This window comes from Calliphora vicina, chromosome 3 (genome assembly GCF_958450345.1).
Source record: "Calliphora vicina chromosome 3, idCalVici1.1, whole genome shotgun sequence".
Taxonomy (NCBI): domain Eukaryota; kingdom Metazoa; phylum Arthropoda; class Insecta; order Diptera; family Calliphoridae; genus Calliphora; species Calliphora vicina.
In genome coordinates this window covers 118,649,246-118,676,432 of record NC_088782.1, presented here as the reverse complement: position 1 = coordinate 118,676,432, position 27,187 = coordinate 118,649,246, and the positions used below count along the sequence as shown (strand labels likewise).

At 27.0% G+C, this 27,187-nt stretch overlaps 1 protein-coding gene across 2 annotated transcripts in view; it reads right to left on the bottom strand.

Moving 5' to 3' along the window:
• Nucleotides 1-19,470: 19,470 nt before the first annotated feature.
• The window catches only part of ome (omega), a 228,003-nt gene continuing 220,286 nt past the window's right edge, over nucleotides 19,471-27,187 (bottom strand). For both annotated transcript variants that reach the window (XM_065504981.1, XM_065504982.1), the window contains exon 11: nucleotides 19,471-22,930. In XM_065504981.1, coding sequence (XP_065361053.1) covers nucleotides 22,808-22,930 — 123 coding nt within the window. In that variant the 3' untranslated portion in view covers nucleotides 19,471-22,807. The remainder of the gene's footprint in view (nucleotides 22,931-27,187) is intronic.

The window sequence follows — 27,187 nt, the reverse complement described above, 5'->3', positions numbered from 1 at the left end:
TTTTATAGATAGTTTTCTATGGAAAAGTGTATTTTATAGATAGTTTTCTATGGAAAAGTGTCTTTTATAGATAGTTTTCTATGGAAAAGTGTATTTTATAGATAGTTTTCTATGGAAAAGTGTCTTTTATAGATAGTTTTCTATGGAAAAGTGTCTTTTATAGATAGTTTTCTATGGAAAAGTGTCTTTTATAGATAGTTTTCTATGGAAAAGTGTATTTTATAGATAGTTTTCTATGGAAAAGTGTCTTTTATAGATAGTTTTCTATGGAAAAGTGTATTTTATAGATAGTTTTCTATGGAAAAGTGTCTTTTATAGATAGTTTTCTATGGAAAAGCGTCTTTTATAGATAGTTTTCTATGGAAAAGTGTCTTTTATAGATAGTTTTCTATGGAAAAGTGTCTTTTATAGATAGTTTTCTATGAAAACTGTCTTTTATAGATAGTTTTCTATGGAAAAGTGTCTTTTATAGATAGTTTTCTATGGAAAAGTGTCTTTTATAGATAGTTTTCTATGGAAAAGTGTCTTTTATAGATAGTTTTCTATGGAAAAGTGTCTTTTATAGATAGTATTCTATGGAAAAGTGTCTTTTATAGATAGTTTTCTATGGAAAAGTGTCTTTTATAGATAGTTTTCTATGGAAAAGTGTCTTTTATAGATAGTTTTCTATGGAAAAGTGTCTTTTATATATAGTTTTCTATGAAAAATGTCTTTTATAGATAGTTTTCTATGGAAAAGTGTCTTTTACAGATAGTTTTCTATGGAAGAGTGTCTTTTATAGATAGTTTTCTATGAAAAGTATCTTTTGTAGATAGTTTTCTATAGAAAACTGTCTTTTATAGATAGTTTTCTATTGAAAAGTGTCTTTTATAGATAGTTTTCTATGGAAAAGTGTCTTTTATAGATAGTTTTCTATGAAAACTGTCTTTTATAGATAGTTTTCTATGGAAAAGTGTCTTTTATAGATAGTTTTCTATGAAAAGTGTCTTTTGTAGATAGTTGTCTATAGAAAAGTGTGTTTTGTAGATAGTTTTCTATGCAAAAGTGTCTTTTATAGATAGTTTTCTATGAAAAGTGTCTTTTATAGATAGTTTTCTATGGAAAAGTGTCTTTTATAGATAGTTTTTTATGGAAAAGTGTCTTTTATAGATAGTTTTCTATGAAAAGTGTCTTTTATAGATAGTTTTCTATGAGAGAAGTCTGTTGTTTTGACAGTTTTCTATAGATAAGTACTTGTCTCTATTTTCTTTCAAATCTTCAGTAACTGTTATCAGCAAACTTCTCCTTGATGTCAGTGAAATATGATTCCTTAGAGTACCAAGGTTTTAAAACATCATGAATTTTTCACATATTTTTTTATAATTTTCTCTATTCTATAACAAATAAATCCTAAACTCACATACAAAAAGAAATCAGCGCTAGTATTTAAATTTTTGTACAAAAGGACATTTATACCACCACACAAAAAAGGAGCATTTAAATTCATTGTTATTTTTATGCTCTAAATTTCTGTACAACTACTCCTTTCAACGCTTTGGTTTAGGTTTTATTCCAGAGAATCTGCGTTTTTTTCCTTCTAATTTTTTTTTTGGAACTAACTACTAACAATTCGTTACCTCAAACATTTACATATTTTATACTCCAGTTAGTTTACATGTACTTAGTTACTACTTGGCATAAGTACATGCTAAGTACATGGTTGGTACCCGAGTAGGTACCTCTCACTTTTGTTGCAAAAAAATAATTTACATAAAGTTGTGAGTTTCCTTTTCTGCAGCTCTTTTTTTGTCGTCTATAGATTTATTTTCATCATGGGTTTGTTGCTATATATGTAAGTTGTTGTAAAGGTAGACAGACTTATTATGTGGTTTGTAATAGGCTTCCTGTAGGACTCCCATACCCATTCTTCAGGTTGTAGAGCAAAGAAATGTGTTTGTGTCATTATAAAATATGTAACTTTGTTGTCGTCTACATCGTATTTACTTGAATAATGAATTTTAAACTTTTGGCATATGTAAAAATTATTTTTAGTCATGTTTATTATAATGAAGTTCTTTCTTTCTGCTTTTCTTTTTATCTAGCAAAAAATTTGTGTTAAAATATTAATTTTCACATCATGACAAGTAAAGAAAACTGTGAATAAAGATAAATAATGGAATTTGAATAAGTTCCTAATGGTATTGCTTTGCTCTCTGTCTGTCCAATAAAGACACTTTTCTATAGAAACCAAGATACTTTCCTATAGGAAAGTGTCTTGTTAAGACAGTTTTCCTATAAGTTTTCCTATAGAAAAGTATCTTGTTAAGACATTTTTTTATAGAAAAATGTCTTGTCCGTTTTCTATAGAAAAATCTTTTATCTGGACTGTTCTCTATAGAAAATTGTCTTGTCTGGACTGTTTTCTATAGAAAATTGTCTTGTCTGGACTGTTTTCTATAGAAAATTGTCTTGTCTGGACTGTTTTCTATAGAAAATTGTCTTGTCTGGACTGTTTTCTATAGAAAATTGTCTTGTCTGGACTGTTTTCTATAGAAAATTGTCTTGTCTGGACTGTTTTCTATAGAAAATTGTCTTGTCTGGACTGTTATCTATAGAAAATTGTCTTGTCTGGACTGTTTTCTATAGAAAATTGTCTTGTCTGGACTGTTTTCTATAGAAAATTGTCTTGTCTGGACTGTTTTCTATAGAAAATTGTCTTGTCTGGACTGTTTTCTATAGAAAATTGTCTTGTCTGGACTGTTTTCTATAGAAAATTGTCTTGTCTGGACTGTTTTCTATAGAAAATTGTCTTGTCTGGACTGTTTTCTATAGAAAATTGTCTTGTCTGGACTGTTTTCTATAGAAAATTGTCTTGTCTGGACTGTTTTCTATAGAAAATTGTCTTGTCTGGACTGTTTTCTATAGAAAATTGTCTTGTCTGGACTGTTTTCTATAGAAAATTGTCTTGTCTGGACTGTTTTCTATAGAAAATTGTCTTGTCTGGACTGTTTTCTATAGAAAATTGTCTTGTCTGGACTGTTTTCTATAGAAAATTGTCTTGTCTGCACTGTTTTCTATAGAAAATTGTTTTTGTTTTCAATAGAACATTTACTTGTCTTGACTTATTTCTATAGACATGTTTCTTGTCTTGACTGTTTTCTACAACAAAATGTCTTGTTTAGTTTTTTAATATTAATGTAACATTAAAAATGGAACTCCCATTAAACTTCTCCGTTTGTTTTGTCAGTTTGCAAAAAGTTCCAGAGTTTCATTTCATTATTTAGTTGGCAATACATGCCAGACGTAACTGGTGTAAAGTTGTTGACAGCAAACAAATAGCTGCAGCAATATGATGAAGTTGATGACAAAACAAATACTCATACACACGTAGTCTTGTTGCAAGTACATAGTTGCAACAGTAAAATGGTTTTCCAAATTGTTCATATTTATTTCAGTTGATAATGATTTAACCACTTTGTCTGGGATCAAGGATGAATTACTGGCTCGGTGGGACCAATTGCTAAACTTTTAAATGGAGCATCTAAACTACAGGTCTGTGGAAAACAAATTCGTGGAGAAAAAGTTCCAGAGGAGAAAAGATAACTATATCTTGTCTGCTAAAGTTACTCCAAGTATAGTAACGATCGGTTACTATATATAATCGAACAGGATGTAGATCCTCCTACATTTTTCTTTAATTCCTGAGACTGTCCCGCTGCTGTCATCAACTGACTTCATATTAATCATAATTCATGCTCTTTTTTCTCTGTCTCTTGTTTTTTATACCCTACACCACCATAGTGGGGAGGGTATTATGCGTTTGTGCAGATGTTTGTAACGCCCAAAAATATTAGTCTAACACCCACCTTAAAGTATACCGATCGACTTAGAATCACTTTCTGAGTCGATTAAACGATGTCCGTCCGTCCGTCCGTCCGTCCGTCCGTCTGGTTGGCTGGCTGGCTGGCTGGCTGTCCATGTAAACCTTGTGCGCAGAGTACAGGTCGCAATTTTGAAGATATTTCGATAAAATTTGGTACATATTACTTTTTCGGCACAAGGACCAAGCCTATTGAAACTGGCTGAAATCGGTCCATTATTTCACCTAGCCCCCATACAAATGTCCCCTCGAAATTGGACTTTATCGGTCATAAATGTTTAATTTATCTATGTATCTACACAAATTTCGCTCCAAATAAGTTTTATATATACAAAATTCATGTCACCAAATTTTGTTACGATCGGTCCATAATTAGTCATAGCTCCCATATAGACCCGCTTCCGAAAATCACTTTAACGTGCATAAATCGCTTAAAAATGTAGGTATACACACAAAATTCAACATAGTTAACTTTAATATAGACATAAATCACACGACCTAATTTTATGGTGATCGGTCCAGAATTGGTCATAGCTCCCATATAAGGCCCACTTCCGAAAATCACTCAAAAATAAAAATTTTTAAAAGAAAAATATTTTTACTCATTTACTTGGTGTAGGGTATTATATGGTCGGGCTTGACCGACCATACTTTCTTACTTGTTTTTTTTTTGTTATTATTTTACAACCATTTACAGATTCGTATTCCATATTTAAAAGTTTATTTGTAAAACAAACAATTTTTTAACTCAAAAGTTCATGAAAGTGTAACACATTTTCATGACACGGTCTTATGGCGCCTCAGGATGTTGCACTTTTATACGTTTTTTGTGATTTTTCTCTTTCATTTCATTTTATTTCTTTCTTTTTTTTGGTGTGTTTGCCTTGTATTCTGTTCCAGGATTTTTATTTATAAAAATACAAGTGAGTGGAGAGAACAAACCATGTAGCTACTACGACGACAAAAACAGCAGCAATAGTATTTGAAAAAAAAAAAATAATGGATCCTTGCTGGCAGAGTAAATAAAAGTGTCATTTTTTTAATTTAATTCTTGTTTTTTGTAATATTTTATACTTTATTAAAGGATGGGAGTTGTTTTACTTTTATTTCTGGTAGTATTTTTCTTTAATTTATTTTTTGTTGTCTAGGGTTCGGTGGGGTGTTGTGTCCTTCTGTCTGTCTGTCGGTCTGTCTGCTATTATAGAATAGATCAAGTGGTGGGATTGAATGAAGTATGTTTGCATTAGAGTCGTTAAAAAGTAGCCATTGAGAATTATATAGAATTGTTGCAATACTGTTAGGGTTATAAATGCAAACTTTATGGAGTTGTTATTGTTTATTGAAGTGCTTTTAAAATTAAATTTGAAATTAAAAACACTTTTGCTAAAAACTTGTTTACATTACAGAAAGTAAACATTTTGTAATATCAGACATTAGCAACTGATTAAAAGTTAAATAGCTGTACGGACAAGACACTATTATATAGAAAACAATCCAGACAAGACACTGTTCTATAAAAAACTGTCCAGACAAGACACAGTTCTATAGGAAACTGTCCAGACAAGACACTGTTCTATAGAAACCTGTCTAGATAAGACACTTTTCAATAGAAAACTTTCCAAACAAGACACTTTTCAATAGAAAACTTTCCAAACAAGACACTGTTCTATAGAATACTGTCCAGACAAGACACTTTTCTATAGAAAACTGTCCAGACAAGACACTGTTCTATAGAAAACTATCCAGACAAGACACTGTTCCATAGAAAACTGTTCAGACAAGACACGGTTTTATAGAAAACTGTCCAGACAAGACACTGTTCTATAGGAAACTGTCCAGTAAACACACTGTTCTATAGAAAACTGTTCAGACAAGACACGGTTTTATAGAAAACTGTCCAGACAAGTCACTGTTGTATAGAAAACTATCCAGACTGTTCCATAGAAAACTGTTCAGACAAGACACGATTTTATAGAAAACTGTCCAGACAAGACACTGTTTTATAGAAAACTGTTCAGACAAGACACTGTTCTATAGAAAACTGTTCAGACAAGACACGGTTTTATAGAAAACTGTCCAGACAAGTCACTGTTGTATAGAAAACTATCCAGACAAGACACTGTTCCATAGAAAACTGTTCAGACAAGATACGGTTTTATAGAAAACTGTCCAGACAAGACACTATTCTATAGGAAACTGTCTAGATAAGACACTGTTCAATAGAAAACTTCCCAAACAAGACACTGCTCTATAGAAAACTGTCCAGACAAGACACTGTTCTATAGAAAACTGTTCAGACAAGACACTGTTCTATAGAAAACTGTCTAGATAAGACACTGTTCAATAGAAAACTTTCCAAACAAGACACTGCTCTATAGAAAACTGTCCAGACAAGACACTTTTCTATAGAAAACTGTCCAGACAAGACACTGTTCCATAGAAAACTGTTCAGACAAGACACGGTTTTATAGAAAACTGTCCAGACAAGACACTGTTCTATAGATAAGAAACTGTTCAATAGAAAACTTTCCAAACAAGACACTGCTCTATAGAAAACTGTCCAGACAAGACAATTTTCTATAGAAAACTGTCCAGAAAAGACACTGTTCTATAGAAAACTATCCAGACAAGACACTGTTCCATAGAAAACTGTTCAGACAAGACACGGTTTTATAGAAAACTGTCCAGACAAGACACTGTTCTATAGGAAACTGTCCAGAAAACACACTGTTCTATAGAAAACTGTTCAGACAAGACACGGTTTTATAGAAAACTGTCCAGACAAGTCACTGTTGTATAGAAAACTATCCAGACAAGACACTGTTCCATAGAAAACTGTTCAGACTACACACGGTTTTATAGAAAACTGTCCAGACAAGACACTGTTCTATAGAAAACTGTTCAGACAAGGCACTGTTCTACAGGAAACTGTTCAGAAAAGACACTGTTCTATAGAAAACTGTCCAGACAAGACACTATTCCATAGAAAACTGTCCAGACAAGGCACTGTTCTACAGGAAACTGTTCAGAAAAGACACTGTTCTATAGAAAACTGTCCAGACAAGGCACTGTTCTACAGGAAACTGTTCAGAAAAGACACTGTTCTATAGAAAACTGTCCAGACAAGACACTGTTCTATAGAAAACTGTTCAGACAAGGCACTGTTCTACAGGAAACTGTTCAGAAAAGACACTGTTCTATAGAAAACTGTCCAGACAAGGCACTGTTCTACAGGAAACTGTTCAGAAAAGACACTGTTCTATAGAAAACTGTCCAGACAAGACACTGTTCCATAGAAAACTTCAGACAAGACACGATTTTATAGAAAATTGTCCAAACAAGACACTTTTCTATAGAAAACTGTCCAAACAAGACACTTTTCTATAGAAAACTGTCCAAACAAGACACTTTTCTATAGAAAACTGTCCAAACAAGACACTTTTCTATAGAAAACTGTCCAAACAAGACACTTTTCTATAGAAAACTGTCCAAACAAGACACTTTTCTATAGAAAACTGTCCAAACAAGACACTTTTCTATAGAAAACTGTCCAGACAAGACACTGTTCTACAGGAAACTTTTCAGAAAAGACACTGTTCTATAGAAAACTGTCCAGACAGGACACTGTTCTATAGAAAACTGTCCAGACAAGACACTGTTCTACAGGAAACTGTCCAGACAAGACACTGTTCTATAGAAAACTGTTCAGAGAAGTCACTGTTCTATAGAAAACTGTCCAGACAAGATACTGTTCTATAGAAAACTTCCAAACAGGACACTATTCTATAGAAAACTGTCCAGACAAGACACTGTTCTATAGAAAACTGTTAAGACAAAACACGGTTTTATAGAAAACTGTCCAGACAAGATACGGTTTTATAGAAAACTGTCCGGAAAAGATACTGTTTTATAGAAAACTGTCCAGACAAGACACCGTTCTATAGAAAACTGTCGTCTTTGGAAGACAATTTGCTATATGAAAACAGTCTTCTTTGGAAAACAGTTCTGTTCTAGTTCTGTGTTAGTTCTGTGTTAGTTCTGTTCTAGTTCTGTTCTAGTTCTGTGCTAGTTCTGTTCTAGTTCTGTTCTGTTCTAGTTCTGTTCTAGTTCTGTTCTAGTTCTGTTCTAGTTCTGTTCTAGTTCTGTTCTAGTTCTGTTCTAGTTCTGTTCTAGTTCTGTTCTAGTTCTGTTCTAGTTCTGTTCTAGTTCTGTTCTAGTTCTGTTCTAGTTCTGTTCTAGTTCTGTTCTAGTTCTGTTCTAGTTCTGTTCTAGTTCTGTTCTAGTTCTGTTCTAGTTCTGTTCTAGTTCTGTTCTAGTTCTGTTCTAGTTCTGTTCTAGTTCTGTTCTAGTTCTGTTCTAGTTCTGTTCTAGTTCTGTTCTAGTTCTGTTCTAGTTCTGTTCTAGTTCTGTTCTAGTTCTGTTCTAGTTCTGTTCTATAGATAACTGTCCAATCTGTATAGTTTTTTTGTTATAGAATGGTGTCTTGCCTGGACAGTTTTCTATAGAATCTCTTCTGGTTTTTTTTTTTCAATGTAATATTTTCCTGTTACGACAGTTTTCTATAGAAAATTGTTTCTTAAGTTTTGAGGTGGCAAAAGGAAAATCGATTAAATACCATCTGCATTTTCTAGGTCTCATTCACATATTCACGGATAAAACACATCCAGCATTCATGGTGGAAGGCTGCAAATGTTTACCCTGACTTTAGTTGTTGGTTCTTAAACTTTTCTTGTAACGTTTTCCTTTGGATTTGTTGTTTCTTTTATTTGTTTCGTGCTTCTTTTGTTTTTGTTAAAGGCAAGTTGCTTAAAGCTCTATTTCGTTTTTTGATTATTTTTTTGCATGCAAAGTTGACAAACAAGTGTAAACAAATACTTAAATATACATAAGATGAAAACAAACAAAAAAAAAACTTTTATGTATAAAATAAAGTCACTTTTAACATTAAACAACAATAAACACAATAATAAAAATACGGTTTTATTTGTTTGTAGTCGCAAGTATAGAGAAATATATATAGAGCGGAAGCTCTGCTGTCAAATATCTAACTCAGTTGTTAAAAGTCTTAGTGTTGTGAATGTTTTAATAAACAAAACTATGTGAATAGATGTGATTATTTGGAGTAATTTTTGGTTTGAGTTTTTTTGCTAGTTTCCGATCTATGTGTATATCTCTATGGTTTCTATAAAGAACTACACATTGACCACAGAGAATTGACAATTGAGTTAGGTCTTTGATAGGAAAGTTTCCAATCTATGTATACTTATCAATGACAAGTACAACAAGACGTATGAGTAATAATGTTTAACACTATTTTACACAGCAAAGAGCTTTTCAATTTTCCATTTAGATTCATAGATAAATTTATACTCATCTTCAATTATGTATATAAAATATTAAAAAAATTCTTAGTTTACATTTAATTTTCAAATTTGTTCTAATAAAAAAACCAGCTTATATTTTTCAACAAATATTTGTTTCAAATATTTCAAAATGTCCTTTATCTCTGGCTCTCTTGAGTTTGATTAAAGACTAAACAAAATGTCTAAGGCTCACAAAACTCCTTTTGAATCACCAAAAATTTGTCGGCATTATGCCAATTTTTTGCTCTGCTGCTGTTGTGTTTTGCAAAATTTTGCTATAATTTTGTTTGTTGACAGCCAGTGCACAGAAGACATGTAAAAAAACAAGATTTGTTTGTCTATAACTTTTCTATTACTATTTTGCATTTTTATCTACATTTTATTTCTGTACTTTTCTGAAGGCAAATTATTCGGTTTTATGTTGTACAAATCTTTATTACCCTGTTTATGCCCGAGGCTGTATTACATTTAAATGAAACTTGAGAGAAATACAGAGAGAAGGTAATGAAAAAAACACTATGATTTAAAGAAAATAATTTTTGTTTATTTTTTGGTTTTATAAAGAGAAAACATTGAGCTTGAAATAAAAAAAGAAAAGTTCTTTTCGAATGAAAATGAATCTATAAAGTTTGTAAATAAAAAAAGCTCTCAAAAGGATTTTAATGAATTTCTATAAATAAAAATGTTTTACAAATAAAGAAGCCTTTGAAATAAAAAAATCGTTTAATATTGTTTTATAAAAATAAAAGCTTTTAACATTATTAAATAAATAAAACAGGTTTCAACTTGATGTTATTAATAAGAAAGCTTTCACCGTATTATTATAAATAAACCAACCTTCAAAGAGTTTTTTTATATAAAAAAAACCTTGCAAGAATTTTATTAAATAAAGAAGCCTTGGACTTGATTTCATTTACAAAAAAGCTTTTACTTAGGTTTTATAAATAAAACTGATTTTCTAAATAGACAAACTTTCAAAATTGTTTTTTTTAAAGACTTTATTTCATATACAATAAAGCTTTTCTTGGATTTTACAAATTAAAAAGCTTTTAACAATGTTTTGCTAAAAGCTTTTAATTTTATTTCATATACAATAAAGCTTTTACTTGGGTTTTATAAATAAAAAAGCTTTAAACACTGTTTTTATAAATAAACCAACTTTTAATGTGGTTAAACAAAAAAAAAGATTTCAAAGAGTTTTAAAAATGTTTTATTTTTAATAAAAAAGCTTTAAAAGTTATCTTTTCAATAAAAAAAAAACTTCCAAAGAGCTTTTTAATAAAAAAAAATTAGTTTCATACAAAATACAGCTTTTACTTAAGTTTTATAAATAAAAAAAACTTGCATGAAAAAGCTTTCAACTTGGTTTTATAAACCATAGAGCTTTCAAATTTGTTTTACAAATATAAAAGCTTAAAACTTGGTTTTAAAATAGAATAAAAAAGCTTTTGAGATGGGTATTTTAAATAAAGAAGCTTTTACTTAATTTTAGTAAAAAAAAGTCTTTAAAAGTTCAAAAAACTTTTACCATGATTTTATAAATAAAAAGACTGCTAATAAAAAAAGTTTTTAAATGTTTCAAAGTAATTTTATAATATAATTTATAATTGATTTATGAATGCGAAAGCTTTTATAGTTAAATTACTAATAATACAGCTTTTATAGTTGTTTCATGAATAAGAAATATTTTATAATTAAATAATAAAAAATAAAGCTTTGATTTGATGGAAAGCTAAATTATTATGAAACAAGGCTTAATAGTTAATTTATGAATGATGAAGCTTTTATAGTTAAATTATAAAATGAATTGCTTTGATAGTTTAGTTATGAATAAGAAAGCTTTTATATTTAAATCATAAAAAGGAATGTTTTTATAATAGATTTATGATCAACAAAGCTTTTAAATTAGATTATAAAAATTAAAGCTGTTATAGTTGATTTATTTATAAAAAAAACTTTTATAGTTAAATCGTAAAAAGAAAAGCTTCTAATGTTGATTTATGAATACCAAAGCTTTTATATTTAAATCATAAAAAGGAATGCTTTTATAATAGATTTATGATCAACAAAGCTTTTAAATTAGATTATAAAAATTAAAGCTTTTATAGTTTATATATGACTAGCTAAGCTTTTATATTAGATTATAAAAAGAAAAGCTTTTAATGTTGATTTATGAATACCAAAGCTTTTATATATAAATTATAAAAACGAAAGCTTCTATAGTTGATTTATTTATAAAAAAAACTTTTATAGTTAAAAAATAAAAACAAAAGCTTTTAATGTTGAATTATGAATACACAAGGCTTTTATAGTTAATTATAAAAATGAAAGCTTTTATAGTTGATTTATTAATAAGAAAGCTTTTATAGTTAAATTATAAAAAAGAAAGTTTTTAATGTTGATTTATGAATGAGAAAACTTTTGGTAATTGATTTATGATTATAAAAGCTTTTATATTAGATTATAAAAATAATAGCTTTTATAGTTGATTTATGAATAAGAAAGCTTTTATGGTATATTTGTAAATAAGAAAACTGTAGTTAAATTATAAACAAGAAAGCTTTTATGTTTGATTTATGCATTAAATAGCATCAATGATTTAGAAATAAAAAAGCTTTTATAGTTACAAACATTGTTTAGTTGATTTAATAGTAAAAGTTGATTATAGTTGATTTATGAATTAGAAAGCTTTGATGATGGACTTATGAATAAGAAAACTTTTATATTTTATTTATAAAAAGAAAAACGTTGTAAGCTTGCTTGCTAACAAAGCTTTTATAGTTTCCTTATAAATAAAAAAGCTTTTAATACTCGACTTGCAAATAAAAAAGCTTGCATATTTATGCTATATATTTCATTAATTCTATTGTATGTAACTGAAAATGCTTTAATAATGATTTAAAAATAAAACCATTAATTAAGTTTCAAAGATTAAACAAAATTAAAACTTAATTTTTAATAATGCCGCTTAAATCCTTCTGCTGCATTGTGCCATAATAATTACATGGCTATTTTGAGTTTAAGGTCATTAAATATTGTCTAATACAGATGGTTTAATTTGAAATCAAATGTAGTGTATGAAATGATTATTTTATTCTCTCTCAGTTCCTTTACATACATATATTTGGCCACAATGACCTTCACTTTGTCGAGAATTATTTAGCATTTTTTTAGTTGTTTGTTTTATTTTTGTTTTTAATTAAGACTTTCTTTTTAACTGTACATACATACCTATACAATATCAATGGGCGATTGGTTGATAGTTGATTTTAGCTGTTTAACGCATTATTTCCGTTTTTATTTTATTTCCCCTTTTCAAGCTTATTCATGCTCATTCATGTTCATGAGGATTCGCTGTGTAAAGATTTATATGCAGGTCGGTCGCTCAGTGGATACTGTTGAGTGCATGAATGGAAACGTAAGAATGAATGTTGGAATAAGTACGAATTCAATTCAAACAATTCATATTATTGTATTTATGCACTCGTAAGTTGTATGGCAAATAAATGTTTATTTGTGGCAAAAGTCTTTGCAAAAAATATAGTTTGGTTTGGGGTGGCCACTTAGAACCATACTTTCCCATACTTAAGTTTCAATATCAATTTCAGCAATATACGTACAGTGGTGGCCACCAATTTAAGACAAATACTTGAATTTTTTTCATCAACTGAATTTTAAGTGCGATAGAGCCAAAATAAAAGGAACTCTAAGGGTATGAAATTTATTATTAATGTTTCTAGTTTCTCAAAAATGTTTTGAAAAATCGGTAAAACATATTTGGACAAAGATATGTGGAAATACGTTGACCCACCTCAGCGAACATCCGCTGTTAATAACATGATATGACCGAAACTAATGGAACTAAAAATACGAAATTTGGTCCGAATATTTTATAATAATAAAAATATAATGATATAAATGTGAGAAAATAAGTTAATTTATAAAAAAAAAATTGGTCAAGTTGTAGAAAAATCTAATGGGTTCGTGGAAAATATGTATGAATTGACACAGTTGAATAAAACACACTTGTGTGTTAAAACAGTCCTCATGCATTCATATTTGTGGAAATATTTGAAAAAATAATTGACGATCACATGGAATTTAGCAAACAATTTTTGTCTTAATTACATGGCCACCACTGTATGTATGTTTGCCTTGGTTTTTTTTTTTTTGTATTTCGTGCATTCATGAAAACACTTATCCTCCCCCATAAACTTTGGAAATAACTTTATGAAACTTTATTTAAGTTTTCGAGGTTTTTCAATAATTTCATAAAGTTTGATATTATTATTTATTGTGTATGAAATGCACCTATTGGTGATGAATAAGGTGGCTAGCTAGGAAAAGTATAAAATTTATTTACATATAAGCATTTAATTATAACTAAAAAAAGCTTTTAAAAATAATTTATAATAAGCTTTTATAGTTTGATAATTGACTTATTATTAAAAATGCATGATTAATTGAGTTATAAATAAAAAGCTTTAAAAGTTGATTTATTAACAAGAAAGCTTTAGCAGTTGATTTTTAAACAACAAGGCTTTGGTAGCTATTTTATTAATAAACAGCTTAAACTTGTTAAATTTGAAACAAATAAGTTTTACAAATCAAAGAGCTTTTATAGTTCATTTATTAATAAGAAAACTTTCATTAGTTCTTTATAAATAAAAAAATTTATAATTGGTTTATTATTAAAAAAGCTTTTTTAATTAATTTATTAATAAAAAGCTTATAAAAAAGCATTTGTAGCTGATTTATAAATTAAAAAGCTTTTACAGTCGCTTTATAGATAAGAAAGCTTTCTTGATTTATTACCCAGAAAGCTTTAGAAGTTGATTTTTAATTAAAAAGCCTTTATAGTTGATTAATAAATAAAAAATAATACAAATTTAATTAGTTCTTTATAAATAAATCAGCTTTTTTGCTAATTTTAAAATAAAAAAAAGGTTATAGTTGGTTTGTTAAAAAAAAAACTTAAATAGTTAATTTATTTACTTATAAAAAAAAGCTATTGTAACTAATTTATAAATAAAAAAAAACGTTTGTATTACATTTATAAATAAAAAAGCTATTTATTTCATTTATAAATAAAAAAGCTTTTTTAATTCATTTATAAATAAAAAAGCTTTTAAGGTTAATTTATAAACAAGAAAGCTTTGGTAATTATTTTATAAATAAAAAAACTTTTATTATTAATTTTAAAATAAGAAAGCTTTTATAGTTGATTTATAAATTCAAAATCATTTTTAGTAAATTTATAAATAATAAAGCTTCTAAAGTTGCTTTTATAAATAAGATAGCTTTGATAGTTATTTTATATATCAAAAAGCTGTTATTGTTGATTTTAAAACAAATATGCTTTAATAATTGATCTATAAATAAAAAAGCTTTTACAGTAAATTTAGAAATGACAAAGCTTTTATAGTAGGTTTATAAATAAAAAAGCTTTTATTGTAGATTCGTTATTAAAAAGTTTTTATATTTATTGTTGATTTATTAATAAAAAAGCTTTTCTTGATGATTTATAAATAATAAAGTTTTTATAGTTAGTTTATAAATAAAAAGCTTTTATTTAAGTTAATTATAAATAAAAATCATTTTTAATAAATTTATAAATAATAATGCTTTTATAGATAATTTATATATCAAAAAGCTTTTATAGTTATTTTATATATCAAAAAGCTGTTATTGTTGATTTTAAAAAAAATAAGCTTTTTAATTGATCTATAAATACTAGAGCATTTATAGTTGATTCATAAATAATTTATAATAAAAATTTTATAGTAAATTTATAAATAAAAAATATTTCATAGATGATTCATAAATAAAAAAGCTTTTCTTGATGATTTATAAATAATAAAGTTTTTTATAGTTGACTTATAAATAAAAAGCTTTAAGTTGATTATAAATAAAAAATCATTTTTAATAAATTTATAAATAATAAAGCTTTTAAAGTTGTTTTATAAATAATAAAGCTTTTATAGTAAATTTATAAATAAATAAATTTATAAATAAGAAAGCTTTTATAGTTGGTATATATATCAAAAAGCTTTTATTATAGATATATAAATTAAAAAGCTTTTATAGTTGATTTATAAATAACAAAGCTTTTATAGTAAATTTATAAATAAAAAATATTTCATAGGTGATTCATAAATAAAAAAGCTTTTCTTGATGATTTATAAATAATAAAGCTTTTATAGTTGGTTTATAAATTAAAAAGCTTTTATATTTGATTTATTAATAAACTAGCTTTTATTGTTGATTTATAAATTAAAAAGCATATATGGTAATATTATAAATAAAAAGCTTTCTAGTTGGTTCTAATTAAAAAATCATTTTTAATAAACTTATATATAATTAAGCTTTTAAAGTTGTTTTATAAATAAGATAGCATTGACAGTTATTTTATAAATAAAAGAGCTTTTATAGTTGATTATTAAATAAAAAAGCTTTGATAGTAAATTTATTAATAAAAAATCATTCATAGATGACTCATAAATACAATAGCTTTTTTTGATGATTTATAAATTAAACAGCTTTGGTAGTAAATTTATATATAAAAAAGCTTTTATATTTGATCCGTTATTAAAAAGCTTTCATAGTTGTTGTATAAATTAAAAAAGCTTTTTTAGATGATTCATAAATAAAAAAGCTTTTATAGCTGATTTATCCCTTTAACATTTCTCATTAATATAATATGTTAAACATTTTCCTTTTAAAAATATGCATGTTTAATCCTTTTAATTCGCTTTTATTTAATCTCTTATTTTTTGTTGTTGATTTATAAATAAATATTGCAATTCCTAGCATACTATATACAGATAATATTTGCACATTAAGTTACAGTTACAGGAAGGAAATGCATACAATAATTATAAAAAAAATACAGGCAGGATAAAAAGTCAAATAGTTTAAAAAGCTTTTGTATGAATGAAAGTATATAAAAAGTAAACGAATCGGTATATATAGGAATACTATGTGTGTGTCTGCTTGTCTGTCTGTCTGTCTGTCTGTGCCTGTATAACCAACTGAACAAACACAATGATGACTGGCTGTTGACAAAGCAGATGACGGTGATGAGAATGACTTTGATGATACTTCATTTAAAATTAAGTAAAAGTTCTTCAATACGAGTAGAATAAATAATAGCGAGTTGTGGCAAAAAAAAAAAACACAAAAAAAAGTGAACATTTACACAAGATGAAAAGCAGCAAAAAGTTTAAAAGAAAATTCCTGTATATAAATAAAGTTGTTATAAAAGCATTTGCTTTCTATACATAGTTGAAAGTTTAATGTACTTTAATGTTACAGAAAAGAAAAAAAAATACAAAATATTATTATGCGGTTTTCATAATCAGTTATGTTGTTAGTCAATGCGTTTTGAAAAGTTCATCAAATAAAAATCAAAGGAAAAATATGATTTTATCACAAGTCATCAGTATTATAAAGAGCTACAAGATGTGAAAGCTTGAAAAGTTCTGAAATTAAAAAGCTATAAAGTGATAATTTCTTTTTTATATAAAAAGCTTATTAAAATTATAGTAAATGAATAAATAAAAAAGCTTTATAGTTGATTTTTAAACTTTTAAGTGTCTAGTCTAGACTCTTTTCTATAGAAAAATTTCTTGTCTAGTCTGTTTTACTCACCTTTTTATATTATTGTTTAAATAAATTCAATGTTTTGATTTAATTATTTTACTACTACATTAGTTTTTAAATTTATTGTATTAAATTCTTCTTTTGTCTTACTTATAATTAATAATCTTAAACTTTAATAGGATAAAAATATAATAACAATTTTTTTTTATTTTAATTATTCTACTATTAATCTAATTTTATTGCGTTTATCTATAAATATTATTTTTGATTTTTTTAAATTTTATTGCGTTTTTATTTATTGTATTTCTTAATTTTTTTTTTGATTTTTCTGCAAAATTATAAGAATTTTAAAAAGAAAAATGCTTTTAAAGTAAAGTAATAAAAGTATTAAGTTTTAATTATTTACAATAGAGTAAAGAGTTGTAGTAGTTACTATCAAAATTCATAATGAATTGATTTATAAAACAAAAAGTTTTAAATGGAAATGTTTATTTTACAAAAAAAAAAAAAAAACTTTTTAAGTGTCATTAGTTTTAAAAGGGCAAGTTTATGGAAATTATATGCAGGGATTGCCAAAAATTTTGGAGTTTTCCAAAGGAAAAGTGGGTTTAAGTAAGTAGATCATGTTGATGACCTAACTCAGTTGTCAATTCTTTATGATCTATGTCTAGCTATGGTTGATTCATAAATTAGAAAGCATTTGTAGTTGTTTTATACAACTATTTTTGATTCATAAATAAAAAAGCTTTCATTTTTGATTCATAAATAAAAAAGCTTTTTTGTTGATTTATAAATAAATAAAAAAGCTTTTATAGTTGAATTATACACAGAAAAGCTTTTATAATTGATTCATTAATAAAAAGCTTTTATTATAAAGCTTTTATAGTAATTATATAAATAAAAAAACTTTAATTGTTGTTTTAAAAATAAAACAGCTATTGTAGTTGATTTATATAGAAAAAAAAACAAAAAAAAATTATTTGCTATAAATTTTATAGAAAAAGCTTTTATAGTTGATTTGTTAATAGAAAGCTTTTATAGTAAATTTATGAATAAGAAAAGGTTTTTTAGTAAATTTATTAATAAAAAAGCTTTTTTTATTGATTATAAATAAAGTAATTGAATTCTACAATGAAAAGCTTTTATTCATTTATAAAACTGCTTCCATAGTTGATTTATAAATAAAAATCTTTTATTTTGGTTTATAAATTAAAAAGCTTTTACAGTAATTTTGTATAGAAAAAAAGCTAATATTTTTGATTCATAAAAGAAAAAGCTTTTACAGTTGATTTTTTAATAAACAAGTTTTTAAGTAAATTTGTTTAATGAAAAAAGCTTTTATGGTTGATTTATTAACAAAACACTTTTCACTAATAAATAAGTTTTTTTTGTGCATTTATAATTTAAAAAGCTTTTATAGTAAATTTATAAATAAAATAAAAATGTTAAAAGCTTTTTTTATTGATTTATTAATAAAAAAAGTTTTTTAGTAATTTTTTTTATGAAAAAAGCTTTTAAAGTTGATTTATAAAGAAAAAACGTTTCATTAATAAAAAAGCTTTTTCAGTTTATTTGTAAATTAAAGAGGTTTTATAGTAAATTTATCAATAAAAAAGCTTTTTTAGAAAGTTATAATAGATTATATTCTAAAATTGAGGTTAAAGCTTTTTTATTTATACATTTATATTAAAAGCTTTTTATTTTATAAATTAATATTAAAAGCTCTTTTGTTTACAAATACATGTTAAAAGCTTTTTCATTTAAAAATTCATATTAAAAGCTTCTATATTTATAAACTTTTGTTAAAGGCGTTTTGATAAAAAAAATCATAGAAAAGCTGTTTTCTTTATAAATTGATCTCAAAAGCTTTTTCTATTTATAAAAATATAATAAAAGCTGTTTTATTTACAAATAAATGTTAAAAGCTTTTATATTTATAAAATCTTGTTAAAAGCTTCTTTTTTTTTGTATAAATTTATGTTAAAAGCTTTTGTATTTGCAACCATAGAGGAAAACACATATAACGAAAACTAGAAAAAACATAAATATAACTTAAAATAATCTTATATTTTTACAAAAACCTTTTTGGTTTTTAAAAACTGAGTTAGATCTTTGTAAGGGGTTAAGTTTAGGTTTATTTCAGCCTAAAAAACATAGGAAAATGTACAGAAAGAAAAGCTTATTTGATACAAAAACAAACAAATTTGGACCTATGTTTTCAAGGGTATTTAAAATACATTCAAACACACATTTTAAATAATTGTGCTAAATTTAATATATTAGTCTAATTTAGCGGTTTCAAATCATCATGAAGGCTTTTATGGTTAGGCTGAAATAAATTGAAATGAATATTTGTTTATTCAAAGAACTTTTTAGGAAACACGCAAAAGACTAGTTTAAGACAACAAAAATTAATGCAATTTTCAAATTTAAAAAAAAATTTTGTGAAAAAAAAACCAAAATTATTTCAGCCTAACCTTAAAATAAATTTAAAAGAATTAAAAAAACAAAAACAAGTACAGAAAGTTTCAAAACCAAAAACTTATTTTAAAATGTACTTGTTTTTGTTTTTTTTTGTTTGGAATTTTTAGAAATTTATTTTAAGGTTAGACTGAAATAATTTTATTTTTATTTTTTACACAATTGTTTTAAATTTGAGAATTGGAGTAATTTTTGTTGTCCGTTTTTCCTAAAAAGATCTTTGAATAAGCAAATACTCATTACAATTTGTTTCAGCCTAACCATAAAAGCCTTCAAGATGATTTGAAGCCGCTAAATTATATTATTATTTTATTAAATTTAGCATAATTATTTATAATGTATGTTTGAATGTACATATTTTAAATAAACCTCAAAACAAAGGTTCAAATTTTATTGTTTTTGTTTCAAATAAGCTTTTCTTTCTGTACATTTTCCTTAATTTTTTTTTAGGCTGAAATGTCTAACTCAGTTTTTAAAAATCCAAAAGGTTTTAGTAAAAATATAAGATTATTTTGAGTGATATTTTTGTATGTGTGTTTGAATGTAAGATTTAATGTATTTTATTTAAAGATTAAATTTGTCCTTTACCAGTCAGTTATGATTTAAAGGTTTTACGTTTTATATGTTTATGAAGTTGTGTTAATAACCGTTCAAACAAAAAAGAACTTTTAAAATCCCTAAGCCTAAAACTTTATAGAAATACCTTAAGCTAAAGGTGGTTGCAAAGTTTTAAAGTAAAAACTTTTAAAAAATTATTCGAAATTTTATTGATTTTCTTAAGGAAAATTTTAATTTTTGCCAGCGTTATTGCTGGCAAATGTATTTTGTTAATGCATTTTTAGCAAATCCAAAGCATCATTTAGTTAACTGTTGCAAAAGTTGCCTCAGTAATGCAAGCTTAACCTTTGTCCTGTAAAAAGGAAATATACTAAATTTAAGGCTCTTTTTTTTAAAAAAATATTTTCCAATTATAAAACTAATTATTAATTCACCCCTATCGGCAATAACATGTGAAATTTTGTTCCCATGAAATATCCATTTCCCTCGAAGGGAAAATTGCTATCGTGATATTCCCATGAACTTATCATTCACAATAGTTGATTTTGTTCGTAACAGCTGATTATTGTTTACAAAATTCCATCTAAATATTTCCCATGTTGGGGAATTTTTTCGCATGAACAAAAAATGTGAAAAGGGAACATATTTCATGTGAAATATTGGTTCCCGATAGGGGTGATTAATTCACCCCTATCGGCAATAACAAATACAAAATTCCATCTAAAAATTTCACAACAAGGGGAATTTTTTCACGTGAACAAAGTTGATGAACGAAAAAAGGGAAAATATTTCATGTGAAATATTGATTCGAGATAGGGGTGATTCAATTTGTATTCAAACCAAATTCCAATAAATTAATATGAAAATTAAGTAAATACCCTAAAATATAACAATTTTAACATGTTTGCCCCCAAAGATTAGGGGCCTTGGGGTAATTTTTGCAAAAAAGTTATAATTTTCTCAGGCTCATATCTTGCAAACAGTTTGGAATTTTGCTTTAATCTTTGAGGCAAAGTTGTAGCCCTTGTCATAAAGAACAAAAATTGTGAACATATAAAATCAAAAAAACTTCATCTACAGGATCAAAATCGCAAAAAACTTTAAAAATTAAATTTTTTTCCCCTGTTTAGGACCATAAGTAGCAAACCGTTCAAAATTCAAGGACACCATCAACTACAAAAATGTAGCTAAGATCTTAATAAACAACTTTCTAGAACATATGAACTAACTTGGAATGATTCTTAACACCGTTTAGTTAGGTCAATATAAGTTAGTAAGAAAAACCTAAGGAATTAATAAACCAAAGCATACTTTTAGGCAGCTTTAAAAAAAAATATTTCTTAATGTATTTTGAATTTTTTAAGGTTTTTTTTTGCGATTTTGATATTGAAGATGAAGTTTTTTTGATTTGATATGTTCACAACTTTTGTTCTTTATGACAAGGTCTATAACTTTGCCTCAGAGAGTAAATCAAAATTTCAAACTGTTTGCAAGATATGAGCCTGAGAAAATGATGACTATTTTTTTGCAAAATTGACACCATAAAAAAAAGTTCATGACTTTGGGGCAAAACTGGTAGACACGGGTGTTATTTTTTTTCGTATTGCACTGTTTAATTAATTATTTGTTTTAAAATTCAAAAAAATATTTTGTTTTAAAAAAAAACAGCTTTGAAATTGAAGTATTTTTTTCTTTTTTAAAGGAGAAGATTATAACATAGAGACAAGACACTCGGTATTGTAAAACTAAAATACAACAAATCATATGTCTGATACAACAACAAAATATATTGACTAGCTTCTAGTTTGTTGTTGCAAGAGTTAGGTTTTTGACAACAGAATTAGGTTTTAGACAGTTACGTATCTAGTTTTAAATTGAATTTTGCATTACTGAGATAACTTTTGCAAAAGTTAACTAAGTAATGCTTTTTTGGGTTTGCACATATTCTAATATTTCATATAATTTTTTAAAAGTTTTTATTTTAAAACTTTGCAACCACCTTTAGCTTGAGGTATTTCTATAAAGGTTTAGGCTTAGGGATTTTAAAAGTTCTTTTTTGTTTGAACGGTTATTAACACAACTTCATAAACATATAAAACTTAAAACCTTTAAATCATAAATGACTGGTAAAGGACAAATTTAATCTTTAAATAAAATTCATTAAATCTTAGCCTAATAAAAAAATCTATTATTTTTTTTGTTGCTTTAAATTTGCTTTGTATTTTAACTTTTTAAAGTTAGATTTAATTTAATTTTGTTTATGTTATGTTATGCTTTCAAACTTATTTTTTTTTTTTTTGGTAAAAACCAAACCTTATTTACTTAAAAAAATTTGTTTACATTTAAAACTTGGCTAAACAATAAAAACCAGCTAATGCTAAAACAAACAATTTTCTTAGGGTTTTTTTTTTTGCAAAAAACCTAGAAAATTTTTGTTTCTAATTAAAGTTTAAAAAACCAAGCATTCTTTGCTATTTATATAAAAAGAAATATACAAAAGCAAAAACTAGTTTAAACAAATTTCCAAAGTATCGTTGTAGTCTTAGCTTAAGGTTTAGCTTTTGGTTTTTTTTAGGTTAACCATAATTAGGTTAACGATATATGCTTTCTTAACTTAAGGCCTCTCCCAAAAAAAAAGCAAAATCAACCAACTAATTTGATCATATTGTATGTATAAGTACAATGTTTTAATTTTTAATCTATATAATTTATTATTTTTTACGTTTTTTAAAATTAGTTTGTTGATTTTATTTTTTTTTTTTGGGGTAGGGGGGTTGTTTTTTAAAAATTAAATTTGTTGATTTTTTTTTCTTTGTATTTTAGGGGAAGGGGTGAATTTTTTGAGGGGTTTTTCTGATCGATCAATTAGTTTTTGTAATTGATCATGATGTTAGGATGGCATGTGTTGTTTAGCTAGATTAGATGTTTGTGTTTCAGCCTTCCGTTAGTTTTTCCATTTGCCATGGGTCATACGGTTATTCGCGAAACATTCGCCAAAGAATCTATCGAGAGAATGATATAAATGGGGTCTTACACCGCCTAAAGCATGATCCTCATCGGGATAGCTCTGTAAATAAATATAAAAAAGAAAATATAATCAAAAATGGAAAAATAAAATGAAAAAAAAAACTATAAAAAAGAGAGCTATATTCGGCTGTGCCGAATCTTATATACCCAATCGTCTCTAGTTTTATATCACCAAATTATACTTCAAAATAAAATTTTTAAATATGTTTAGGTAAACAAAATATATTTTTTTTTGGTATTTTTTTCATTTTCTGGAAAATATTTTTTTTCGAAATGTTTTTTTTTTTAAATTTTTTAAATTCTCAGATTTTTTTAAAAAAAAATTTTTTTTTTTTTAAATTTTTTTTAAAAAAAAAACTTTTGGTGAAAAAAAAATTCGGGTTAAAAAATATTTCCGATTTAACCATTGTATGTCCAACTTACTATGGTCTTAAATACGTCGTTGCAAAGGTCTTTGAAATATCTATCATTAGATATCCATATTGTCTATATTAATGACTTAGTAATGAGGATATAGGTCAAAAATAGGTCAAAAATCGAGGTTGTCCTAGTTTTTTCCTTATATCTCAGCCATTTGTGGACCGATTTTCGCGACCGAGCCGGATGAATTTCGGAGATATTGATGTATGAATCGTGTATGTAAGTTATTTGGGAGCTTCGGAAAGCTGATTTCAACACACAGACGGACAGACGGACATGGCTATATCGATTAAGCTATCTATAACGATCCAGAATATATATACTTTATGGGGTCGCAAAATGAAAAATGTGGAAATTACAAACGGAATGACAAACTTATATATACCCTTGCCACTCACAGTGAAGGGTATAACAAAGGACATAATAAATTAAATTCTAAAAATGAGAAAACAAAATTAAAAGATTTCTTTATTACGGCATTGACAAAACAATGGAAACTTAAGTACTATTTTAACAAATATGGTCTAAACTTTGCAATAACTCAATATTTTGTTGGGTATCTCTTATTTTTTATAACTGCTACACATCGACAATGCATTGAACCAATTAAAGAGCCAATGGTCTCCTTTGAAATATTATGCCATTCCCTCCGATAAATCTTCCTTACTGGTGTAATTTTGGGTCCTTATTTTACGATCTACAATTTCCCATAGATTTTCTATGCACAGAGAAAACAGATTCGTGATAGCAACCGAATTTGTTGCCAATCGAATGATTCGGTTGCACACATAGAATTTTTCGGTTCTATTAACAGAAAGTCAGTTGACAAAGAAGAATTTCGGTTAAAGTAACCAAACTTTTGTTACACCTTTTAAAATTGTGTAGCCACAACTGTAAAATTCGGTCACTAAGATAGAATCATTCGATTGGCTACAAATTCGGTTGCTGTCACGAATCTGTTTTCTCTGTGTGGGATTGAGATGTGGCGATTGGACAGGCCACTTCAAAACACGTACCTCGTTGGATTGTAACCACTCGGTTACAACCCTAGAGGTGTGTTTCGGGTCGTTGTCGTGTTGGAATCTCCAAACTAGGGGCATATTTTCCTCAGCGTATGTATACATAACATCGTTTAATATGGTTCTGTATCCTATACCTGTCATGGTAACTTTTATAATATGAATTGGGTCCATACCTTGACCTGAAAAACATCCCCATACCATAATATTGCCACCGCCAAACTTTACAGTCTTATTTGTGTATTTTGGAGCTAATATTTTTCCCTTTGGTCGTCTTACAAATGTTCTCCCATCACTGCCTCTTAAATTGTATTTGGACTCGTTGGAAAACAGGACAGTATTCCATTTCTGTATCGACCAGTTTAAATTATCCCTGGCAAATTGTAGACGAGCAGAACGGTTCTTTTTAGAAATGAGTGGTTTTTTCACAGGACGATAGCAAGCAAGACCAGCCTCATTTGCCCTGCGACTAACTGTTCGGGTACTTATTTCTAATTTTAGGCTATTAACAACCTATCGAGGAGTTATTTTTGGGAATTTCTTAAACTCTCTCGCTATTAAATTATCTTGTCTAGGAGTAGTTTTACGAGGTCTTCCACCTAAATGTTGAGTTTTTACAGAACCGGTCTCACGAAATTTCTTTATAATTTTTGAAACTGCTGATTAATTTATTGAATAATTGTCACAGATACTTTTTTTTGTTTTAAACCAGCTTTAAAGTCGTTAATTATTTTATTTTTTAAGTCTTCACAAATCTTAACTTTAGCCATTTCCGTTAACTTTGAAAAAGAAATTGTGAAAAATTACCAGAATTTAAAAATAGAATAAAATAAAATAACTTTAAACAGGATGCTTTTTACATCGTTCTTTTAAATATTATTTTCGTTTTACATTTCTTTCCTGCAGAAGTTTAAAAGTTTCCATTGTTTTGTCAGTAGCGAAATAGTGAATATTTTTAATTTTGTTCCCTTTTTTCAGAATATTATTAATTATGTTGTGTGTTTTCAGTTAATTTATATAAATAAAACTATACAAGTAAAATACTAAAAAAAAATTTTACTTTAAAAAATATTTAAAATTTTGGGCTACATATAGAATATTTGAAAAAGTTTCCATTGTTTTGTCAACCACTTATCACGAATTGGATAAGTGGTTGGAATTTTAACAGAATCCAGTATCGCGATATTTATTGAACGTGTAGCATTGATGGATCGCGATCCAAATCGCAGAATAACCTAATTATGCGTGATCCATTACAATGGCATTTAATCTCCCTAGTTATTGATTATTATAGTGTAAACAAAACAGTTTTTTTTTTGCTTCGAAAATGTTGAATTTTATATCAACAAAGCGTCATATACTGGAAGTTTAGCTTTACTTCTTTAGTTTAAAACAAATGGTGAATGCAAGCTAATGGTGAATGTTTTCCATCGGTTTCAATGTGCTGTTGTTCAGTAGTGGTTATGTTGACACGAAATACAAAGATCGCCTAGGCCAGCCAAAAAAGTTTGTAGACCAAGAACTGGACACATTACTCTATCAATATTGTTGTCAAACTCAACAAGAGCTTGCTAAATCATTGGGAGTTATTCAATCAGCAATTCAATCAAAATGTTTGCAAGCAGCAGGATTCATACAAAAGCAGTAAAATTCGATACCATATGAATTGAAGCTGAGAGACCTTGAAAGACGATTTTGAATGTCTAAAATAATACTGCTTAATGCTATATAACAAATCGGCTTAACGATAAGCCGAAACATAAGAGAACGTATGAGAAGCCCGATGAACCAGAGCCGAATCGACAGAAATTTTTTGATATGAAAAAGTGAAATATTTTAGAAGGACGGTGTTTCAAAGTGGCATATTTTTGAATGTAGTTGAGATATTGAATTGAAAATTTTTTTGTAAGACCAAAAATTAATTTATCTAAACAAAATTATATAGCTCGGAATAAATGTGGATCAAATTGTTCCTAATATTTGCAATCCTATTCAAATTTTGATACAAAATTTTAGTTTTAGAATCTCAATAAATATGTAATATGTAATAAAATCTTTATTTATTAAATTTATCATTCTAAATAATAAAGTGTAAAAACCTTAACAAAAGTTCAAAGGGAATCCCGAAATTCCTAAAAATTGGAGCAAGAATCTCACAAATGGTATTTTTACCATTTTGCTCAGGGGACCACATTTCCTTCTGGGCTGGAAAAATACTCAAGGTTTCTAAAACTGCTTCCCGTTTTTTGATCCCAACTTTGGGATTTTAGAACATGTGGCACAAACTTAAAATTTCGACATACTCGAAAAATAGGACATGTTTTTTATACCAAAATGTTCTTCGTAAAGATACCTTACAGAAAAACATAAATCTGTTATATGTTCTTAAAGAAACTTTATTTTTAATAAAAAAAACAAGTAAGAAAGTATGGTCGGTCAAGCCCGACCATATAATACCCTACACTAAGTAAAAAATTAAAAACATTTTTCTTTTAAAATTTCAATAATTTGTACTTTTGAGTGATTTTCGGAAGTGGGCCTTATATGGGGGCTATGACCAATTATGGACCGATCACCATGAAATTAGGTCGTGTGATTTGTGTCTATATGAAAGTTTACTATGTTGAATTTTGTGAGTATATCAACATTTTTAAGCGATTTATGCACGTTAAAGTGATTTTCGGAAGCGGGTCTATATGGGAGCTATGACTAATTATGGACCGATCGTAACAAAATTTGGTGACATGAATTTTGTATATATAAAACTTATTTGGAGCGCAATTTGTGGAGATACATATATAAATTAAACATTTATGACCGATAAAGTCCAATTTCGGGAGGACATTTGTATGGGGGCT